Source organism: Pseudonaja textilis, chromosome 10 (assembly GCF_049901715.1).
Source record: "Pseudonaja textilis isolate UNSWEBS1 chromosome 10, rPseTex1.2, whole genome shotgun sequence".
NCBI lineage: Eukaryota > Metazoa > Chordata > Lepidosauria > Squamata > Elapidae > Pseudonaja > Pseudonaja textilis.
This window is the reverse complement of record NC_141999.1, coordinates 24,994,758-25,016,845: the sequence shown is the minus strand read 5'-3', so window position 1 is coordinate 25,016,845 and position 22,088 is coordinate 24,994,758. Positions and strand designations below refer to the sequence as shown.

The window sequence follows — 22,088 nt, the reverse complement described above, 5'->3', positions numbered from 1 at the left end:
AGAATCCCTCGGCCTGATGGAACCCCCTCTCCAAGCTCACTAGCAGGCTGGCAGGGGATTCTGGGAGTTGGAGTCCACCCACCCTAGGCCTAATGCATTTCTTTCATGGCTGAATTAATTAGACCTCATGAATAGGGGGCACATGTGAGCAGTCTTCCATTATTTGGGGGGGCTGTGCCCCCAAAGAGGAGGGGGGATTTCAACTTCTTTTCCAAAGCACCAGAAAAGCAGAAGCGACAGACGGAAACTAACCAAAGAGAGAAACAGAAGAAGGGGGAGAAGGGTTGCCATTAAAGCCAAGGGTGCTCCTGAGCAGGTGCAGAGTGCCGCAAAGGCGGAGGTGGCAGCTTAGACCAGGGTTTCTCAAACTGTGTGACTTGGAGAGGGGTGGTGGACTCCAACTCCCAGAATCCCCCAGCCAGCATGCTTATAAACTTGGGAGAGGGATGGACTCCAACTCCCAAAACCCCCAGCCAGCCTGCTAATAAACTTGGGAGAGGAATGGACTCCAACTCCCAGAATCCCCCAGCCAGCCTGCTAATAAACTTGGGAGAGGAATGGACTCCAACTCCCAGAACCCCCAGCCAGCCTGCCAGTGAGCCTGGAGAGGGGTTCCGTCAGGCCGAGGGATTCTGGGAGTTGGAGTCCACCCACCCTCAAGCCTAGCAACCCCGTTGCCTTAGACGAGGTTCGGGCTGCCCTGGAGAGGCGTGGCCTCCTCCTCGGCCCCGCCCAGCGCCCGCCCAGCGCCCCGGCCCCGCCCCCCTTTGGGCCGCGTGACGCGCGAGCCGGAAGAGGATGGCGGCGGGCTGCGGCGCGCGGAGGTGGCGGCTGCTGCCGCTGCTGCTGCTGGCCGGGGCGGTGCTAGCTCCGGGGCCGGCCGGCGGGGTTGCGTCGGAGCCGGGCCGCTGGAGCCGGACGGCCGGCGGGGTGAGTGCGGGGGCGGGGCCTGGCTAGAGCTGTGGCGTCACAGGGAGGGGAAGGAGCGGGGGGGGGGCAGGGTCCCTGGGAGACCCCCACGCACCCCCCACCCATCCTGCACGGCGTCTTGCTCGGGAGACTGGGCAGGGTGGTCTGGCTGGGCGGACCGAAGGGGTCCCGGGTCGCTTCCCTTCCATCAGGGCCACCCCGGCTAGGCTAGAGGGCCTCGGGGTGCCCCCCTGCCTTCCAAGGGTCAGGGTTGGCTCCAAGGAGCTGCCCTGGGAGGATCTGCATCCTCTTCTCTCTCTGCCCCCCCACCCCACCCAGCAGGACTGGGGTCCCTCTCTTTGATTGTTGGGTGGCTGCCCCTGCCCCCCTCACTCCAAAGGCGCCCCCAGCAGCATCCCACAGCAATGGATTCCACAGTGGTGGCTCTTTTGGGGGGCAGGGGGGTTTGACGCTGAGGGTGGACAAAAAAGGAGGGAGGGAGGGGAATTGGAGAGGAAGGGGAAGGCAGGGAGGGAGGCAAGAAAGGAGGGAGGGAGAAGGAAGGAAAAGGGAGGAAAGAAAAGAAGGAAAGGGAAGAAAGGAAGGAAGGAAAGAACGAAAAGGAAGGAAGGAGAGAAAAAGAAGATGGAAAAGGAACAGAAAGAAAAGGAAAGAAAGAAGAAGGAAGGAAGAAGGAAGGAAAGAAAAAGAAAGAAAGAGAAAAGAAAAGAAAGATTGGTTGTTGGCACTCTCTGAGCTTGGTGGTTTTCTTGCAGACATTTCATGACCAAACTAAGTAACATTATCAGGGTTTCTGAAGATGAGGTTTGCTCCCTGTGTTCGTATATACAATAGCTTGCCCTGCTGCTTATACCCCATAAGCAGGGATTGACACCTGACAAACAAGCAGAAAACTATACCCTAATCCCGAAACCACCAAGAAACTCCCACCAACCCTGGCAGGCCAAGCTACTGCACATAAACGGAGAGCGAACCCCATACCCTTCAAACACTGGTGATGTCACCTAACTGGGTCATGAAACGTCTGCAAGAAAACCAGCAAACTCAGTCAGCACCAAGGACCCCGTAATTGTTCTCCACCACCACCACCACTCTGCAAACCCCACTCCCTCCTTGCACTGATAAAGTTACCTAGTTGGGCCATAAAATGTACGCAAGGACCCCACAGGTTGACTCTGAGCTACACATACTCTTTTCTACCTGTATTCTAGCATTGTTTGACACCTATCTTAAGAGTGCCACCCTCCCCGATCTAACACGCCTTTCATTCTCCTCTCAGTGGCTATTTCTTCCCAGAAAGAATCTCTAAACAAACATTTCCCCCGGAAGTTCCTTTATCCAGAGCAGAAAGTTATTCCGTGGTATCCTAGCTGGGTCTTGAGGAACAGGATGGATTTGAACTCGGGCCCTTTTGTGGAGCGACTGAGCCTTTGTGTTGCTCTTGTCTTCCAGAACCAAAAGAAACTCTTTGTCTTCTCCAAGACGATGTTTAAAGGGACTTGGATTATTCTTAAATGTAAGTGCCCAGCCTCCCACAACAGGATAATGGAATCAAAATTTGGATTGGCTGGGGAGGAGGTTTACGGGATTTTAAAATATAATATATAAATGCTCGATCCCCGTGCTTTGCTATGAAACTATGTGGTGGGGCTTAGTTTTGGGGGAGGAAAATAAGGGGAGGGGGGGAATTCTGCCTCTGCCTACCAGCATCCATCAGTACTCATCTTGTTAGCATCCTGTCAGTGTGTGAGAGAGTTGAGGGCTGTTTGGAAACTGAAGCGGAATTTGCTGTGTGGGCAAGAAGGAGACAGCAAGGAGCCTGGGCGTGGCTTAGCTCAACTGTTCTGGACTAAAGCTGCTTGGTGCTGCTGTGAAACTGAAACTCCTCTGCTTGTGTTTTGCATTTGGAGGAGATTTCTTTGGCAGGTGGTGAGGTGAGTAGACCTCCTTAGAATCAGAGCGTGTTAATAATAATAATAATATATAGGAAATACTCTAAATGCTCTGATGGTCATTTCGAAACATCCTATCTTAAGGAGCCCCTAGAAAGCCAAGAGGAACCTACAGGCCGAATGTCAAGTTTGTAGGCTTTACGGTTCTGGAGATTTTGTGATGATGCATGAGTGATATATATCGCTTATATAGATTTATGTATGTATGGTATTCAGCTTTGTTCGGGTATTTTCCCACGTCGTTATAGTTGTGCTTTTAAAGTTGTGGCAACGTTTTGGCAACTTTAAAAGCACAACTATAATGACGTGGGAAAATACCCGAACAAAGCTGAATACCATTGATATAAATACCCGTGAAAACTTAATAAAACATTTATGTATTTATATATAATTGACAGTTCCCCATGAAGTCTGCGAAGATAGGGAAGTGCTGAATGTGACCTGGTATCTCCGTAGTTCCCGCTGCCACAATGAAGCCTACATAAATGTGAGCCACTGGTCTCTGCAGGGTGGATTTGGGGGGTGGGTGGGAGGCAAAGGCTGGAAATCCCCCCCACCTCTGGGGTTCAGCAGGAAGGAAGCCCCCTCCTCAAGGGTGGGTATCTGGACCCACTTCACAGCTGGTAGAGGGTTGGGGGTATTTGAGTGGGTGGGCTCTTAGCATTTTGTCATTTCCCTTCCAGTTTTTTCTTTCTTTCTTTCTTTCTTTCTTTCTTTCAGGAAAACGAAGCGTTGACATACCTGAGCAACCCTGACGTGGAGGCCAGTGTCCTTGGAGGAGGCCAGTATATCTGGAATGTCACCTTGGTGCAGTGTGGACAGTTGCACAAGGTGCGGATCCTGCCATCAAGGGGGGGGCCTGAAAAGTGATTGGAAAACCAGAGTAGCCTCGTTGTGAGAGGAGGGAACCTCCGGTTGGCGAACAAGTGGGGGAACTCCTGATAGAAGAGACTGTAGCTCAGGTTGAACTGCAGGGGTCCTTGGGGGGCTCTTGAGTTTGCAGACGTTTCATGACCCAGCTGGGTAACATCATCAGTGCTGGGAGGGTGTGAGGTTTGCAAGGAGGGGGAGGACTGTGGGGTCCTTGAGCTTGGTGGCTTTCTTGCAGATGTTTCATGACCCAACTAGGTAGCACCATGGCGATGGTTGAGGGGGGGAACTCATCCTATCCAACAGAGGTCTCCAAACTTGGCCACTTTAAGACTGGTGGACTTCAACTCCCAAAATTCTGGGAGTTGAAGCCCACAAGGCTTAAAGTTGAATTCTGGGAGTTGAAGCCCACAAGGCTTAAAGTTGAATTCTGGGAGTTGAAGCCCACAAGGCTTAAAGTTGAATTCTGGGAGTTGAAGCCCACAAGGCTTAAAGTTGAATTCTGGGAGTTGAAGCCCACAAGGCTTAAAGTTGAATTCTGGGAGTTGAAGTCCACAAGTCTTAAAGTTGAATTCTGAGAGTTGAAGCCCACAAGGCTTAAAGTTGAATTCTGAGAGTTGAAGTCCACAAGTCTTAAAGTTGAATTCTGAGAGTTGAAGCCCACAAGGCTTAAAGTTGAATTCTGGGAGTTGAAGCCCACAAGGCTTAAAGTTGAATTCTGGGAGTTGAAGTCCACAAGGCTTAAAGTTGAATTCTGGGAGTTGAAGCCCACAAGGCTTAAAGTTGAATTCTGGGAGTTGAAGTCCACAAGTCTTAAAGTTGAATTCTGAGAGTTGAAGCCCACAAGGCTTAAAGTTGAATTCTGAGAGTTGAAGTCCACAAGGCTTAAAGTTGAATTCTGAGAGTTGAAGCCCACAAGGCTTAAAGTTGAATTCTGAGAGTTGAAGCCCACAAGGCTTAAAGTTGAATTCTGAGAGTTGAAGTCCACAAGGCTTAAAGTTGAATTCTAGGAGTTGAAGTCCACAAGGCTTAAAGTTGAATTCTGAGAGTTGAAGTCCACAAGGCTTAAAGTTGAATTCTGAGAGTTGAAGCCCACAAGGCTTAAAGTTGAATTCTGAGAGTTGAAGCCCACAAGGCTTAAAGTTGAATTCTGAGAGTTGAAGTCCACAAGGCTTAAAGTTGAATTCTAGGAGTTGAAGTCCACAAGGCTTAAAGTTGAATTCTGAGAGTTGAAGTCCACAAGGCTTAAAGTTGAATTCTGGGAGTTGAAGTCCACAAGGCTTAAAGTTGAATTCTGAGAGTTGAAGCCCACAAGGCTTAAAGTTGAATTCTGAGAGTTGAAGTCCACAAGGCTTAAAGTTGAATTCTAGGAGTTGAAGTCCACAAGGCTTAAAGTTGAATTCTGAGAGTTGAAGTCCACAAGGCTTAAAGTTGAATTCTGGGACTTGAAGTCCACAAGTCTTAAAGTGGCCAAGGTTGGAGACCCCTGGTCTACTCCATCTTCCTCCATTTGTAGACCATCTTGATGGTCCTTCTATAGACATTGTGGAGGCCATGAAGTGCCAGATACCAACTTCCAACGCTAGGCAGCCTCGGCCTCTCTCCAACCTCTGAAGAGGACCTCTCTTCCCAAACCAAGAACCACAGCCTCATAGCTGGCTGAGGAATTCTGGGAGTTGAAGTCGACCGGTCTTAAAGTTGCCAAGTTTGGGGACCCCTGCTCTCCAGCAACCAGCATCTAGATAAGCAGGGATTAACACCAGACAAACAATCCAGCGGAAAAGGCGCTAATCAAGACCCTAACAAGGGGGAAAACCACACCCAGTAACACAGGCAGGTGTGGTGGTTCGCCGGCATGAGGTGTGGGATGGCTGAGGCCTCGGAGAGCGAGGACTCAGATGAGGGGCCTGCGTGTGATGCAGGGATGGGGCCAGGACCATCAGGGAGTGGAGATTGTGGAGGCTGGCAGCAGTGATGAAGAGCACCCCGAGGAGCCTGTGCCCAGAGCACATGTGCCCACAGGGCTGTTCAAAGGAAAAAGCAGCTGCAGCAGCACAGGCGACTCGGGAGTAAGGCTGCAAGGTGATGGCCTCTCCCTTAAGAGATAAAAGCCAGCTGAGAAACCGGAGTTCTTTGCAGGAAGCAAAGAAGCTTTTGCACTCAAGCCTTGTGGACGTTCAGACTATCTTGGTTGGTGTTTGGAGACTCTGTGTTTGAAATATTTCTTAGTAACTTTCTCTAGTGTTCTTGGCAGCCTTGCACAACTTTTGCAAGGCTCATTCTTATCAGAGACAGTTGGTTTGAAACAGCCTTTTAACCGGGAAGGAACGGAATTCGTAAAGAATCATTAAAAGGTTTTGCTGTTACCTCCATTTTGTGTTTGTTTCCTTGGGACAAGGTTCGGGTCAGAACCGCAGGGCACACGACCGTATATAAACAGAACAAACCCCACTCCCTCCTAGCACTGACGATGCTACCTAGTTGGGTCGTGAAACGTCTGCAAGAAAGCCACTGAGCTCACGGAGCACCAAGGACCCCAAAATGGGGAGCTCATAACTTAGTCCACTTGAATGGCCTCTTCTCCTTTCTGTTTCAGTTGAGTGTCCAGGAGCTCCCAGTTCCGAAAAAGCTGAAGCATCTCCCAGTTAAAGAGGTAACTGGTTGAGGGGGACACTTTGGGGTTCTGGCAATTTTTGGGGGGGGAGGAGAATAAAACTCACGGGGGTGTGTGAAAATGGGCCACACCTTTGCTTCCAAAGCCCAGGTGCTTCTGGTGGCCAGCAGGTGACTTGGCTTTGCCTTAAAAGCGAGTAAACTGGATTGGACTGCCATCTGTCAGAAGTGGTGTAGGGTCTCCCACTTGGGCAGGGGGTTGGACTAGATGACCTACAAGGTCCCTTCCAACTTTTGATTATCTTAAATAGGAAAAGCCCTATATTTTAATTTCAGGGGCTCTGCAATAGATGGGATAAGGGGCCCTCCCCTTCCTGACCGCCCCTCCTTTCTCCGCAGACCTCGGTGCAGAAGAGGGAGGCCCCCAAAGAAGCGGAAGTCAAGGGAGCCCAGGAGAAGGGCTCCAACCCCCCAAATCAAGAGGCCCAGAAGCCCAGTGAGACGCAGGAGGGGAAGCCGCCTCCCTCGGCCCAAGGAGGAGCTACAGAAGACCCCAAGAAGAAAGTGGGCGTGCTGAAGAGGAAGTTAGAGGTGGGTGGTCTCCATGGGCCCCGGGCCTCGCGGGGGTGGGGGTGGCAGGCAGGAATCCCGCCAGCTCCCCGGTTGGGCACCCAGCTTCCTTCCTGGTTAGGACATGATTTGAAATATTTCTCTCCCTTCCCGAGATAAGCTGGCTATCCTCCTTTTATGACTGCAGGGAATCTGGGATTCAGAATTAGAATTAGAATAAGAATAAGAATAATAGAATAAGAATAATAGAATAAGAATAATAGAATAAGAATAGAAAATATGGAATGGAATAAGAGTATATAGAATAGAATAATGAATAGAATAGAATAGAACAGAAAAGAATTAGAATAAGAATAAGAATGAGAATAATAGAATAAGAATAGAAAATATGGAATGGAATAAGAGTATATAGAATAGAATAATGAATAGAATAGAATAAAACAGAAAAGAATTAGAATAAGAATAAGAATAATAGAATAAGAATAGAAAATATGGAATGGAATAAGAGTATATAGAATAGAATAATGAATAGAATAGAATAGAACAGAAAAGAATTAGAATAAGAATAAGAATAAGAATAATAGAATAAGAATAGAAAATATGGAATGGAATAAGAGTATATAGAATAGAATAATGAATAGAATAGAATAGAACAGAAAAGAATTAGAATAAGAATAAGAATAATAGGATAAGAATAGAAAATATGGAATGGAATAAGAGTATATAGAATAGAATAATGAATAGGATAGGATAGGATAGGATAGAATAGAATAGAATAGAATAGAATAGAATAGAATAGAATAGAATAGAATAGAATAGAATTCTTTATTGGCCAAGGAATTTGTCTCCGGTGTAAATGGTCTCAGTGTACATAAGAAAAAAATGAAATACATTCATCAAGAATCATAGGATGCAACACTTAGTGATAGCCATAGGTTACTATAAGCAATCAAATCATATATAGGTTACTAAAATGCAATCAAAACATTCAAAGAAAACAAAATATAGCCAAGTGGGACTATGGCAGAGAAGGTGCATCTCGTGGTCCCACCCGCCCCAGCTGAGATTCCTTGGCCAAAGAGTATCCTGGAAGTTTGAGATCCAGCCCATCTCTAGAGCTCCCAGTTAGAGAAGGTTGAGGCTGTGGTTCTAGATTTTGGAAGAGAGGTCCTCTTCAAAAGAGGTTGGAGAGAGGCTGAGGCTGCCTAGCGTTGGAAGTTGGTATCTGGCACTACATGGCCTTCACAACGTCTGTAGAAGGACCATCGAGATGGTCTACAAATGGAGGAAGATGGGGTAGACCAGGGCTCTCCAAACTCCTTGGCCACTTTAAGACTTGTGGGCTTCAGCTCCCAGAATTCAACTTTAAGACTTGTGGAATTCTGGGAATTGAAGTCCACAAGTCTTAAAGCGGCCAAGGTTGGAGACCCCCGCTGTAGACCACTCCGTGGTCCCCATTTCCTGCTGAGAAATCAGCCCACTGTTGTTTCCGCTGCTTCTCCTCTTCGGTGAAGAGTGTTATGGAAGAAGGTGATCCATCTCGTGTTGCGAGCAACTCCTTGATTTACCTGAAATACTATTTATGTATTTATTTTGTCTCTGGTCTAGCCTATCACAGTTGCTGAAACCTGGAAGGATGGCCCTTACGTCTTCATCCTTAGCATCACAAACCCCTTGCCCAGCTGGGAGATCTCGAGTGAGTGAAGAGCCCAGTTTTGATGGCCCAAGCAACAACAACAAAAAAAGACTTTCTGATTTAAGTTATCTTCACCCGTAGAGGGGACTGTTAGAGGTCTTCTTCTAAAGGGACTTCAGGTGTGGGAGGCACTTTCATTTCCAACCGTTCAGTCCCCCTACCGAGTCTTCTTCGGTCTTGAGGCCTTCTGCACTTTGGACAAGAACGTGCCTCAAGATGTTCTTGAATCACCCTTGTCCTGGAAAAGGGGCGATAACTTCCAGAGGCCCATGCTGGGGTGGGTTTCAGGTGCCCACCAGCGGTCAAGGAAGGTTGGGTTGGAGTTCCATCACAGGTGCCTCTCCTCCTCCTCCTCCTCCTCCTCCTCCTCTCCAGAAGTTGCCATTCTTCTGCCAACTTTTTCACCCATCTCTCTTTCCCGTTCTGCCTTGTAGTTGACATTCAGATGAAACATCCTGACTACATCTACATCTCTGCCTCGGAGTGGCCCCTCAAGGTGGTAAGTCGAAGCTTTATGGCTCAGAGGGGGCAGGTGAGCAGAGGGCATCACGGCCTGTTTCTCCAACTCCACCCATCTCTTAAGTTGATTAACATGCCGCCTGGGGAATTCTGGGAGTTGAAGTCCACCCATCCTCAGGTTCATTAACATGCTGCCCGGGGAATCCCCCGATTGAAAGTTGCCAAGTTGGAAAAATTGTTCCAGAGCAGGGGTCTCCAAACTTGAGACGACTTTTAAGATCTGTGGACTTCAACTCCCAGAATTCCCCAGCGAGCCATGTGGCGTTAAAGCCCACCCGTCTTAAAGTGACCAGGTTTGAAGAGGCTGGTTTGACCCATAGAGTCTCGGTGGCACAATGGTCAGATTGTGATACTGCAGGCCGTTTCTGCTGACTATTGGCTGCCCGCAATTTGGCAGATCAAATCCCACCAGGCTCAAGGTTGATTCAGCCTTCTGTCCTTCCGAGGTGGGTAAAATGCGGACTGATCGTTGGAGGCAAGAGGATGACTGGGATGACCCAAAGGGGCGTGGCACAAAGGCAACCCAGTCACATAAGCAAGAAAAGTCCCTTTATTATCTCCAACTTGGCCCCCAATGTCCAGGTTACCTTCGGCTGGAGAAAAAACTCTCCCAGGAACAGCCTTTAAGTGGAGGAAATTCGGTCCGAAAACAAAGTGCATACAGACTAACTAAAAGTCCACACAAACCACGCTGCGGTAATTAACTTGACAGGGCAGGAGAAGGAATTGCAGACTTAAAAGCACAGCAAAACACACAAAGTTGGGAAGATGCCAGGAACCCAGATAAGCCTTGACGATACCAGATAAATTCACAACTTGCTCCCAACAGCTTGCTGTGTGTAGCTTTCCTTTTTAAACACTGTGTTCCCAGCTGTGGCTAATGAAGGGAATCAGGGCCCTTTCCTCCCCCGTAAGCCAGGCAACCCACGTTGCTTCTTTCTCCGTTCCTCCCTGCGTACCCTAGGATGAAGAGGGGGTGGGCCTAGGTTTTCCTACCCGAACTCCCTCTCCCTTGTTCTACTTCTCCCCTGCTCCGCACAGCCGGCCTTTGCCCTTCCCCAGTTTCTTCCACAGCCGACGGAGGAGCTACACTCCCACTCCCTGTCAGCTGCTCGCCCCTCCGAATCAGATTCCGACAGGGGCATGACACAGACTCCGTAAACCGCTTAGGGCTGTAAAAGCCCTGGGAAGCGGCATATAAGGGCTATAAAAGCCCTGGGAAGCGGCATATAAGGGCTATGGCTGTGGCTATAGTTGAGGGTTGAAGAGCGGCCCTTCCTGGCCCTCCCTTCGTCCCGCAACCTTCGCTCGCCTTCCTGCCCCTGCTTCCTTCATCCCTGGCGGGCTTCCCCTCTCTCAAAACAGTTTTACATGGTGATGTGCATCGTGTACGTGCTCTATGGCGTGTTGTGGCTGATCCTCCTGGCCTGCTACTGGCGGGACATTCTGCGCATCCAGTTCTGGATCGGTGGCGTCATCCTGCTGGGCATGTTGGAGAAGGCCGTCTTCTACGCTGAATTTCAGAGCATTCAAAGCGAGGGAGAATCAGGTAGGTAGAGGGACCCAGTTGGACTACAATTCCCATCACCCACCAGCCCCCACTGCAGGGGGCGATGGGTGCTGTACTGCAAGTGGACCTGGAAAGCCTCGGAGTGGGGGAGTCTAAGTTGGCTTGTTTCTTTCACATCTTTTGTTTATTTGACGACCCTGGTTGAGTCCAACGTTTCTGTTGCTAAGTGAGGCAGTTGCTCCGTTAATTTTATGCCACTTTACGACTTTTCTTGCCACCGTTGCTAAGTGAATCACTGCAGTCCTTAAGTTAATCCTACGGTCGTTAAGCAAATCTGGCTCCCCTCCCCACTGACTCGTCAGAAGGTCACAAAAGGGGATTGCGTGAGCCTAGGACCGTCGTAAATAGGAACCGGCTGCCAAGCGGTCCGATTTAGATCACTTGACCTTTGGGGATGGTGCAGAGGTCGTAAATCTGGAACATGGTCATAAGTTCACTTTTTCAGTGCTGTGGCAATGTCGAACAGTCACTAAATGAACCACTGTAAGTCAAGGACTGCCTGTGTTACATTCAGGGACCGCCCACCTCACTGACAAAGTGACTCTGGGCAGCTGGCAAACCTCAGAAAAACAGCTATAAAATGTTAAACCCTTTAAATATCCAATAAAGCAAAATTAAATAAGTTTGTTTTTTTTAAATGATGGGCTATTTGAAAAACTCCCACCATTTTGCAGAGTGGACGGCAGGCTGTCCAGTCTCCCTTGCCGTTTCGGAGTTGGAGGGGGGGGGCATGGCTGTTGGCTGGGGAGGATGGGCGTTTGAGTCCTTTTCATCTCCGTTTCACCAAGCGAAGGGTTGGCTTCTACCGGCCAAGATTGGTCCCTGTTTTCTGGCTTGCAGGCCAGTCATCTTTCATATAATATAATTCCTCTCATATAATATACGGGTCATATAATATTTGGGTCTGTGCATAATTTTTTTATTTATTTTGTCGTGTTTGTATAGTGCATACTGGAGATGGGGACCCCTTGGAGAGCTGCGTGCCCCGAAATTTGAATTTAATGCGTGCCGACTAAAGTGCGTTCAAAGGGACCGTAAAGTGACTCCCCGTCTCTCTCCTCTGCTTCCTTCTGCAGTCCAAGGCGCCGTCATCTTCGGCGAGGTGCTGTGTGCCGTGAAGCGCATGTTGGCCCGGGTGCTCGTCATTCTCGCCAGCCTGGGATACGGCATCGTCAAGTGAGAGTGGAGGAGGGTGCCCAGGGCACAGCCGGATAGCACAAAAGCCAGCCGGGGGGCTTCGCTCTCCCCTCCACCTCGCAGGGTTGTGGTTTCAGACGAGGCGGGGACATGACGTATTCATGCTTGCCTTGTTTAATGACACGAATCGGGGGGGCCACAACCCCCAGGGGCCTCTCCTGGCAAAAAGGGTTCGGTTTACTTGTAGGATTGGTCCGTTATTTGATTTTATTTAGGGAATTTATATTGCCACCTGTTCGCCCGGGGCGACTCAAGGCAGCTTACAGATTATAAAACCTCATCTAAAAACAATAACACGAATAAGGGTCCCATAATAAATTAATGTAATAAAACCACACACACCCATATACACACACGTTTGTTTATATCCTGCCTCGTTTTTAGAAATAACTCGAAGCAGTGAACATACTTAATATTCCTCTTCCTCTTTTTCCCGCAACGCCCCTGTGAGGTGGGTTGGGTTGACTGGCTCAAAGTCACACCCAGCTGTCTTTTGTGCCTAAGGCAGGACTAGAACTCACCACCTCCTGGGGATTGCCCCAAAGTCACCTGGTTTTCACACCTAAGGTGGAACTGGAACTCACCGCCTCCTGGGGATTGGCCCAAACCCAGCTGTCTTTCATCCCTAAGGCAGGACTAGAACTCACCACCACCTGGGGATTGCCCTCAGGCCGAACCACCCTGACGCCCTGGGCTTCTCTCTCTCTCGCAGGCCGCGCCTGGGGGCCCTTCTCAACCGCGTGGTCGGCGTCGGGTTGATGTACCTGGTCTTCTCTATCATCGAAGGCGTCCTGCGGGTGAAATCGGTAACGGGGGGCAGAGGGGGCCGGGAGGGAGCCTTGCAAAGGGGGGGGGCGCTCTGGGGTCTGCTCTCTCAGCCTCTAATTATTCCCCCACACCCCAGGAACAAGCTAACATGGTCACCTTGACCTGCGAGATATTTCTCGCTTTTGTGGACTCCTGTATCACCTGGTGGATATCCTTTGCCCGAAACTTAGGCCTGCCTGCTCCCCTCTCTGGGTTCCAGGGTGTTGAGGGAGGGGCTTGGGTGGGGAGGGGGGAAGAGAGGAATCTGGCTTTGCAAACAGAATTAGCCCCTCAAGGGGGAAAAAAAAAATTATGGCTTCTCGGTCAGTAAAAAAACACGTCCCCCCAAAAAAGGATCCTAAATGAGGGAACTTATCCACTTACTGACTGATTTCGATTCCCACAGCCGCTCGTTCCCCCCCCCAAGACCCTCCCTGCCCCAGTTTAGATAGTGGAAGGTGACAAATTTGGGGTTTTCCAAATGCCTCCCCTGCCCAGTTTTTTAAAAAAATGCATCTTTTTCCCAAAAGGTGCATTGCTGTAAGAGGCCGTCCTCAACTTTCTGACAGTTCACTTAGTGGCCATCCGAGGTTCGACAGCGGCTCCCCAAGGCCACTTATAGCTCAGTTTTCAATTTTCAACAGCCAGGGGGGTGCACAGTCATGTGACTCTCCCCCCCCCCCCAAAAAAATAGTGTATGCTCAGCAACTGGACTCGCTTTGCAGCCATGTCATTAAAAAAAATTGCTTTTTATGACATTTTTGCCGAAAACCAGCTTTTATTTCTGGTTTTCAGCCCATTTCACTGGATGGCCATCGTAAATATTGTCAAATTGGGTCTGTCTCCTTTACAGCCATTGTGGTCATAAGCCAAGGACTAACTGCGAGTGGGCCCAAATCTCCTCTGTGGGTTTTCAAGACACCGTGCCCGCTCCCTTCCCTCGGTCTTCCGGTCCTTTCCCCGTAGCCCAGAGGTCTCCAACCTTGGCCACTTTTAAGACTTGCGGACTCCAACTCCCAGAATTCCCCAGGCAGCTATGCTTGCTTTTCTCTCTCTCTTCATCTCCTAAAGTGGAGAGAGTTTGCAGAGGAAGGGATCGCAAGAGAGTAAGTTATACCGGCTGGAGGATTCTGGGAGTTGAAGTCCACACGTCTTAAAGTGGCCCAGTTTGGGGACCCCTGCCTTAGCCCGTTCCCATTTGCCCTCAGTTATCCCCAACCTGTGTTTGCAGCGCCCCTGTTGCCTTCTCGTTCTTCCTCTCGGTCACTTTTTTGGGGGGGTTTCCTCCTCTTCCTCCTCTTCCTCCTCCTTTCTCTCTTGTTTTGTCCCAGGCTCAGGATGACTTGGTGCTGCTCGCAGCCATTCCCCTCGCTCTGCTTGACTCCGCTCTCTGCTGGTGGATATCCTCGGTGCTCCTAGCCTGCTGGTGGTGGTGTGTGTGTGTGTGTGTGTGTAAGGTGGCGGGGGGGCTCCGGGGTCCTGGCTGTGCCTCCTCCCCCTCCTGCCCAACCTCCCCAAACAGTCGGTCAACCGGTGGGCTTTCGAAAGGGAAAGGGGCCGTCCGGACAATGGGCTTGAGCTGGTTTCAGATTGGGGGGGGTGGGTGGAGGGTTGGCTTTGTTGAGGTCTCTTGACTCCTCCCTCCCACCCGCCCCGCTTGACGGAGCTTGGAGCCCTGTGGGGTCGATCCCTTCCACACGAGCCAGCCGTGTGTGGCGGCAGCCAAACCGGCCAGTGCAATCCTAGGCTGCATTCACAGAGACGGAGAATCCAAATCACGCGGAGGGTTGGTACCGCTTTGCAAAGCCTTAGCAAGGCCACACCTGGAGTACAGCCTTAAGTATTGTGCCGCCACCTTGCAAAAAAGACGTTGAGGCCTTGGGGACAAAAATAAAAAGGGCAAAGAAGGGCATGTAAGATGATCAGAGGCCTGGAGACTAAATGCAGATATATAAAGAATAATTGCAGAAATTGGGTTGGGCCAGTCTAGAGGAAAAAAGGACTAGGGGGGGCACACGATAGCAGCCTTCCAGTGTTTGGGGGGGCTGCCCCAAAGAAAACGGGGGGGGGTTGTCAAGCTATTCTCCAAAAGTACCTGAGGGCAGGACAGGAAGCAACGGGTGGAAACTCGTCAAAGAGAGAAGCAACCTGGAACTAAGGAGGAATTTCTTTAATTGTGAGAATAATTAACCTGTGGAACAGCTGGTCACCAGAAGTTGTGGGTGCTCCCATCACTGGTTGGCTCAGGAATTCTGGGAGTTGAAGTCCGCAGGTCTTAAAGGGGCCAGAGTTTTCCACCCCCGCTGTGGAGGGTTTAGGGGCCACAGGGTTGCAACCGGGAAGGTTGTCCATGTGCAGGTTTTGGTGCAAAACCTACCCTGATGAGCCCAACATCAGTCTGGCTTTTAACCACCAAGCTGTCCTCTCTGGAGAGGCACCCAGTTCCCTCTCCCCTTGATGGGGGTCCCATCTCGGCATTTCCCCCCTTCCCACCCCCCCCCCCTCCTTGCCACGCTGTTCTCCTTGACCCCCGGCACATCCTGATCAGCGTGGTGCAGACCATGAAGCTGCTGAAGCTGCGAAGAAACCTGGTTAAACTCTCTCTCTACCGCCACTTCACCAACACCCTCATCTTCGCCGTCATAGGTGAGTTGGGGACGGGGGTGGGTGGGGGGCTTTGTGGGGATGGGGGAGAGCCACACTGCTCAGTTGGGGTTGAGAAAAGCTCTGTTGGGGCCAGAACTTGCTTTAAAGAGCCAATTTGGTCTAGTGGTTAAGGCATCAGGCTAGAAACCAGGAGACAGTGAGTTCTAGTCCTGTCTTGAGGGTGAAAGCTGGCTGGGTGGCTTTGGGTTAAGTCACCAGGAGGCTGGGAGTTCTAGTCCCTCCTTAAACATGAAGGTCGACTGGATGAATTTGGACAATCGCTGGGAGTGGTTGGGAGTTCTAGTTCTGCCTTAGGCACGAAGGCCAGCCGGGTGACTTTGGGCCTGGCCCTTTCACTCAGTCCAACCCACCTCCCAGGATTGTCGTGGGGAAAATAGGAGGAAGCAGTGTGGGGACATGTTTGCCGCCTTGAGTTATTTGTAAAAAAAAAAAAAAATAAATACAGGCAAGATACAAATAAATAATAATTAAATGGGGAAGAGGAAGGTTGCATCGCAAAGCGCAGATGGAGCTGAGGTAAAAGTGGGGATGAACTCAGATGAAAACGGTTGGATTTTGCTTTGTATTCCGGTTCAGCAACAGAGGCGGATAAGATCGCAATCGCGATGTCCTTTAAAAAAAAATGCGCAGCTTTAAAATTACAATTTGGCTATCTTATTTCTGCTCAGGTTTATTTATTTATTTTCCAAACTCCTTGCTATCCCCCCAAACCCCTCCACAGCGTTTATCAGATAGGCTGGGAGCAGGATATTAAATCCCTCGCTTAAATTTTAATTTCAAAGACTTCCTGCTGCCTCCAGAAGACGCTTCCCGCCTGCAGTCACAACACGTATTTTCTGTCTCTCTCTGCAGCGTCCCTGATCTTCATCATCTGGACTACAAAGACCTTCCATCTTGCCACCTGCCAATCTGTGAGTAAACAGGCTGGCAGCCTTTCTGTTCTTCTTTTAGACCGGAGGTCTCCAACCTTGGCCACTTTGAAGACGTGCGGACTTCGACTCCCAGAATCCCCCAGCAACAGCATAGCTTACTCTCTTGCAATCCCTTCCTCTTCAATCTCTCCTCTTTGGGGGAGAGGAGAAAATGAAACAGACACGGCTGGCTGAGGAGGTGAAGTCCACAAGTCTTAAAGTGGCCAACTTTGGAGAACCTCTGTTTTAGACCCACTAATTTTTCTAAAAATGACAAGTTGACCCCTTGCACCTCTGAAATTATTCCTGCCCTGAGAATACTGCCAACAATTTTGGTCACCAGACTACAAAAAAGATGTTGAGACTTTGGAGAAAGTGCAGCTAAGGTGATCAAAACCTGGAGGCTTAAACATAGGAAGAACGTTTGGCTAGTCTAAAGAAAATTAGAATTAGGGGTGACATGATAGCGGGATTCCAGTGTTGGAGGAGCTGCCACAAAGACGTGGGAGTCGACTTATTTCCCAAAGCACCAAAGAAGGCAGGACAAGAAATCAACGGATGGAAACTAACCAAGGAGAAAAGCAAACTGGAATTAAGGAGAAACTTCCTCACAGTGAAGACAATTAACCAGGGGAACAGCTGGCCACTAGAAACTGTGGGTGCGCCATCACTGGAGGCTTTTAAAAATAGCCTAGACAGCCATTTGTCTGAAATGATATACGGTAGTATAGGTTCTGCTTGAACAGAGCAGAACCACTTAGAGGAGGGAACAGAAGGGGAACTTACCAAATTTGCAGAGGATACTAAGCTGGCGGGAATAGCCAAGAAGATAGGCTGAAGATCCAGATGGATCTTGACAGACTAGAACCCTGGGCCGTATCTAACAAAATGAAATTCAATGTAGAGAAAATTCAAGTCCTGCACTTAGGCAAGAAAAACCAAAAGGACCCATATATAGACTGGGTGAAACCAGGCACAATAGCAGGAACTGTGAGGGGGATCTTGGAGTCTTAGTGGACAACCAGCTAAATAGGAGCCAGCCGTGTGCAGCAGCAGCCAAAAAAGCCAATGCAATCCTAAGTTGCATCAACAGAGAGATAAAATCATACCACTCAATAAAGCCTTAGTAAGGCCACACCTAGAGTAGGGCACCCAGTTTTGATCACCACACTATAAAAAAAGATGTTCAGAGGGCTGGACTAGAAGACCTCCAAGATCCCTTCCAACTATTCTATTCTAGTTTTTGTGGTTTTAGAAAGAAAATTCATACAGGTAGTCCTCACCTTACGACCCCAGTCGAGCCCAAACTTCCTGTGTCTGAGCGAGAGAGTTGTTAAGTTGTCCCCGTTTCACAAACTTTCCTGGCCACTAAGTGAATCCCGGCAGTTAAAGTTAGTCAACACGGTCATGAAACGAATCTCGCTCCCCCCCCATTGACTTGACTCATCCGAAGATCGCCAAAGGGGATCCCATAATAACCCCGGGGTACTGCAACCGTCATAAGTACGAATCAGTTGCCAAAGTCTCTGGATTTTGATATATCTTAGATATATCTTAGATATATGAATAATAAAATATATAATTCATTAAAAATATTACCCTACCACATGGTTATATCTATTCCCTGTCAGACTCCACATAAGATTTCTTTTCATACCTTAACTATTAATCTCTTACATCTTACATAAACATTTCTATCTTACTTAAATGAATCTGTTATAAATTCTTATTTTCATGACTATTACATTCACATTATTCCTTCTTGTTCTTAATCCCAATTCTTCAGTGTCTAATGCCCTTGTCATTTTGAGCAGTGAGTAAACCAGGAGTTGTTAAGTTGAGGTCTGCCTGGGGCTTCTCGGCTTCCTTGCACAAGTGACGCTTCCTCTTCCTTCTCTCTCAGGACTGGCGGGAACTCTGGATCGACGACGCTTTCTGGCGGTTCCTCTTTTCCATCATCCTGCTGGTGATCATGTTCCTCTGGAGACCCTCTGCCAATAATCAAAGGTATCAAAGGAACTCAAACCCAGGCCACATCTCTCTCTCTCTCTCTCTTTCCCACCCCCTGTTCTGACCCAAACCTTGTCCCAAGGAAACAAACACAAAATGGAGGTAACAGCAAAACCTTTTAATGATTCTTTACGAATTTCGTTCCTTCCCGGTTAAAAGGCTGTTTTAAACTAATTGTCTCTGATAAGAACGAGCCTTGCTAAGGTGGTGCAAGGTTGCCAAGAACACTAGAGAAAGTTACTAAGAAATATTTCAAACACAAAGAGTCTCCAAACACCAACCAAGATAGTCCGAACGTCCACGAGGCTTGAGTGCAAAAGCTTCTTTGCTTCCTGCAAAGAACTCCAATTTCTCAGCTGGCTTTTATCTCTTAAGGGAGGGGCCATCATCTTGCAGCCTTACTCCCGAGTCGCCTGTGCTGCTGCAGCTGCTCTTTCCTTTGAGCAGCCCTGCGCGCTCATGCCCTGGGCACAGGCTCCTCGGGATGCTCTTCCTCACTGCTGCCAGCCTCCACCGTCTCCAAAGGCAGCACTCCACTCCCTGAGGGTCCTGGCCCCGTCCCTGCATCGCACGCAGGGCCCTCATCGGAGTCCTTGCTCTCCGAGGCCTCAGCCAGGTCCCTCACCTGCTGCCGGCGAGCCACAACAGCATCCCTTGCCCGCTGGGCTTCTACGTTCTCATTCTCCTCTCAAGGGAAGAAGAAGAAGAAGAAGAAGAAGAAAAAGAGCAACTTCCTCCTTGAGAGGAGATGGGAGCGTCCCTCTTCAAGCGAGGGGAGAGGGCGGGTTTCCCACGGGTGAGACCCCGGCCCCATCTCACGCCCCCCCACCCCCCTTCCTGCCCCCCACAGATACGCCTTCATGCCTCTGGTGGACGAGGGCAGCGAGCAGGAGGAAGAGGAAGAGGAGCAGGTGGTCAACGAAGTCTTCGGTAAGCCTCGGCTGGCGGTCTCCTCTGCCCCAGGACCCCGGACTCCGGTCCCTGAACCCCCAGACTGGCAATCTGGCCTGGCCTGCCTTTCCTCAAGCGGTCGGTGTGCGCTTGCACGCCTGTAAGTGTGCCCCCTTGCTCCCCCCCCCCGCCATGCATTCCGGATGATCTCTTGGGATCCCCTTGCAGGAGACTTCGATTGCCAAAGAAAATATCACCCACCGGTGCTGGTTCTAGGTGGAGCTGCTGGTGTGTTGCATCTGGAAGGGGGGTCGGACTTACTCCCCCACCCCCCCCCCGGGTTTTTGCACACTCTATTTTGCTATTTCTCTCCTCCTCTTTTGCCACAGGGATGAAGATGAGGGGTGGGAAACCGGAAGTCAGCACGGGATCCTAAAAGGCAACCGAGTGGTAAGAATTTTGGGTGGAGTTTCTCCTTCTTCTCTTTCTCTTCTTCTTCTTTCTCCTTCTGTTTTTCTCCTTCCCACTCCTCCTCTTTCTCCTCCTGCTCTTCTTTCTCCCCCTCTTCCTTTTCTCCCCCCTCCTCCTCCTCTTCTTTCTTCTCTTCCCCTCCGTTTTCTTCTTCCTCCTTCTCTTCTTCCTTCCTCTTCCTCCTCCTCCTCCTCCTCCTCTTCCTCCTCCTCCTCCTCCTCCTCTTCCTCCTCTTCCTCCTCTTCTTCTTCTCCTCTTCCTCCTCCTCCTCCTCCTCTTCTTTTCTCCTCTTCTTCCTCCATTTCTTCCTCCTCCTCCTCCTCCTCCTCCTCCTCTTCTTTTATCCTCTTCCTCCTCCTCTTCCTTCTTTTCTCCTCTCCTCCTCCTCCTCCTCCTCCTCCTCCTCTTCCTCCTTCTCTTCCTCCTTCTCTTCCTCCTCCTCCTCCTCCTCCTCCTCCTCCTCCTCCTCCTCCTCTTCCTCCTCTTCTTTTTCTCCTCTTCCTCCTCCTCCTCCTCTTCTTTTCTCTTCTTCTTCCTCCATTTCTTCCTCCTCCTCTTCCTCCTCCTCCTTTTATCCTCTTCCTCCTCCTCTTCCTTCTTTTCTCCTCTTCCTCCTCCTCTTCCTTCTTTTCTCCTCTTCCTCCTCCTCCTCCTCCTCCTCCTCTTCCTCCTTCTCTTCCTCCTTCTCTTCCTCCTTCTCTTCCTCCTCCTCCCCATTAAGTTCCTTCCCCTTGTCGTCTTTCCAGATGCAGGATGAAGACTTGAAATGGGTTGAAGAAAACATTCCCTCTTCCATGGCTGACGTGTAAGTCTTTTGTTGTTGTTGTTTACCGTATTTTCCCTGCTTTGGGGTCTTTGGGCTCCTATCTGTTGTAGGGTTGTAGTAAAGGATTGCACCCTTGAGGGGATTATTAGGTAAATGTTTCAATTCCTGCATTTTAATCAAAAAGATTAGAAGAGACTTGGGGTCTTTCTTGGCTTTTTTTGGGGGGACCACGGCAAAAAACCTCTCCGAATTTCAGTCCGACAGAGTTATAATCCATGCCATAAAACCTAGAATTTCTAGAATTTTATTCCCTGCCACCTCCAAGTCATCTCTTAAGTGTTTGTAACCGCCGTTCTCTCTCCTTTCTCTTCCAGGATGTTGCCCCCACTGCTGGACTCCGATGAGGTAAACCCGCCATTTTTCATCCTTTGCCCCCAAACCCACATTTACGTAGTTATTTGTTTAATTTATCTGGCCCCTCCATCCCAGTCGATGACTCCGGTTCGTGAGCATCCTGGCCGGAGAATTCTGGGAGTTGAAGTCCCCCCCATTTTAAAGCAGCCACGTTTGAGAAATACTCTTTTTCACGCGCTCAGAGAACCTTTAAGCGAGCCCATCGAAAGCGGCGGAAGGGCACAGCCGACTCCTTGTGATCAAGCCGAAATTCAGGAAGGACCCAGCTGGCTGAAAAGCATTAAGAAACTAATTATTTCTCCTTTTCTTTTTCTTTCCACCTTAGGAAATAGTGACCACAAAGTTTGAAATGTCCAAGATGGAATAAAATTGGCATCCTGGCCGGTTGCTTTGACCGCTCTCGCTGACGGGTTTTGATCAAAACGATGCGTCAGGGAAGCCCGCTCTCCTTTTCTTCCTTTTTTTTCCTTTCCTTTCCTTTCTTTTTCCAACCGGTGTTTTTTTAAATATATATGGTTTTTATCCATATATGTATACATATACATGAGCGTGCACACACACAACACACACAAGCACACACATACTCCTATATGTGTGTGTGTGTATATATATATATATATATATATATATATATATATATATATATATATATATATAATTATTTTATTACTTTCTGCGTTTCTAATCCTGGAGTTTTGGCCGGACAAGGACTCCTGACCCACCTCCTGATGGACAGGAGGACGGAGAAGGGCAGAATTCCTCTGCCAGCCTGGTTTTACAAACACAGACTTTTTTTTTTTTTCCTGCAGTTGGGTGAACATCTGGCATTTGTTCCCGGCAGCCTCCGGAGCTGCCCAAGGCAGGTTCTTCGTGTTGAGGGTAGGGCTGGGTCAGGTCCGAGTGCGAATCCAGGGCAGAAAGAGAGCCCCCATCCCCCGCTGAGTTGCAAACTCAAGGCTCTCGGCAACAGACTTGGATGCTGATCAGGAACAAACCGTGGTCTCTGTCCATAGTTGCCTGCATGATGGTAGGAAGGAAGGAGGGAGGGAGGTTTATGCCTGGGGGGCGGTGTGGGAGATGGATAGAATGCCTCTTGTCCATTCTGGGTGGTGGGGGCGTCGTTTTGCAAGGGAGAAATTGGCCCTGGGCCTTTCTGCATTCGCAGATGCCAGCAAGAAAGACGCTAACAACCCCTGGATTATGCAGTTGTGAGGGTGTGGTTTGGGCCAGGGTT

At 49.4% G+C, this 22,088-nt stretch overlaps 1 protein-coding gene across 1 annotated transcript; it reads left to right on the top strand.

Annotated features, from left to right (window-relative positions):
- Positions 1-785: 785 nt before the first annotated feature.
- On the top strand, positions 786-21,250 carry LOC113453706 (Golgi-pH regulating cation channel-like). The gene is given in 21 exon segments (XM_087940217.1): positions 786-930; positions 2,383-2,446; positions 3,281-3,369; positions 3,603-3,713; positions 6,349-6,405; positions 6,765-6,956; positions 8,544-8,631; positions 9,066-9,130; positions 10,516-10,699; positions 11,797-11,896; positions 12,630-12,723; positions 12,822-12,895; positions 15,264-15,370; positions 16,244-16,302; positions 18,206-18,309; positions 19,163-19,242; positions 19,593-19,624; positions 19,627-19,653; positions 20,427-20,479; positions 20,815-20,845; positions 21,180-21,250. Coding segments are annotated over 21 exon segments (1,785 nt in total). The 5' UTR covers positions 786-798; the 3' UTR covers positions 21,222-21,250.
- Positions 21,251-22,088: the final 838 nt, after the last annotated feature.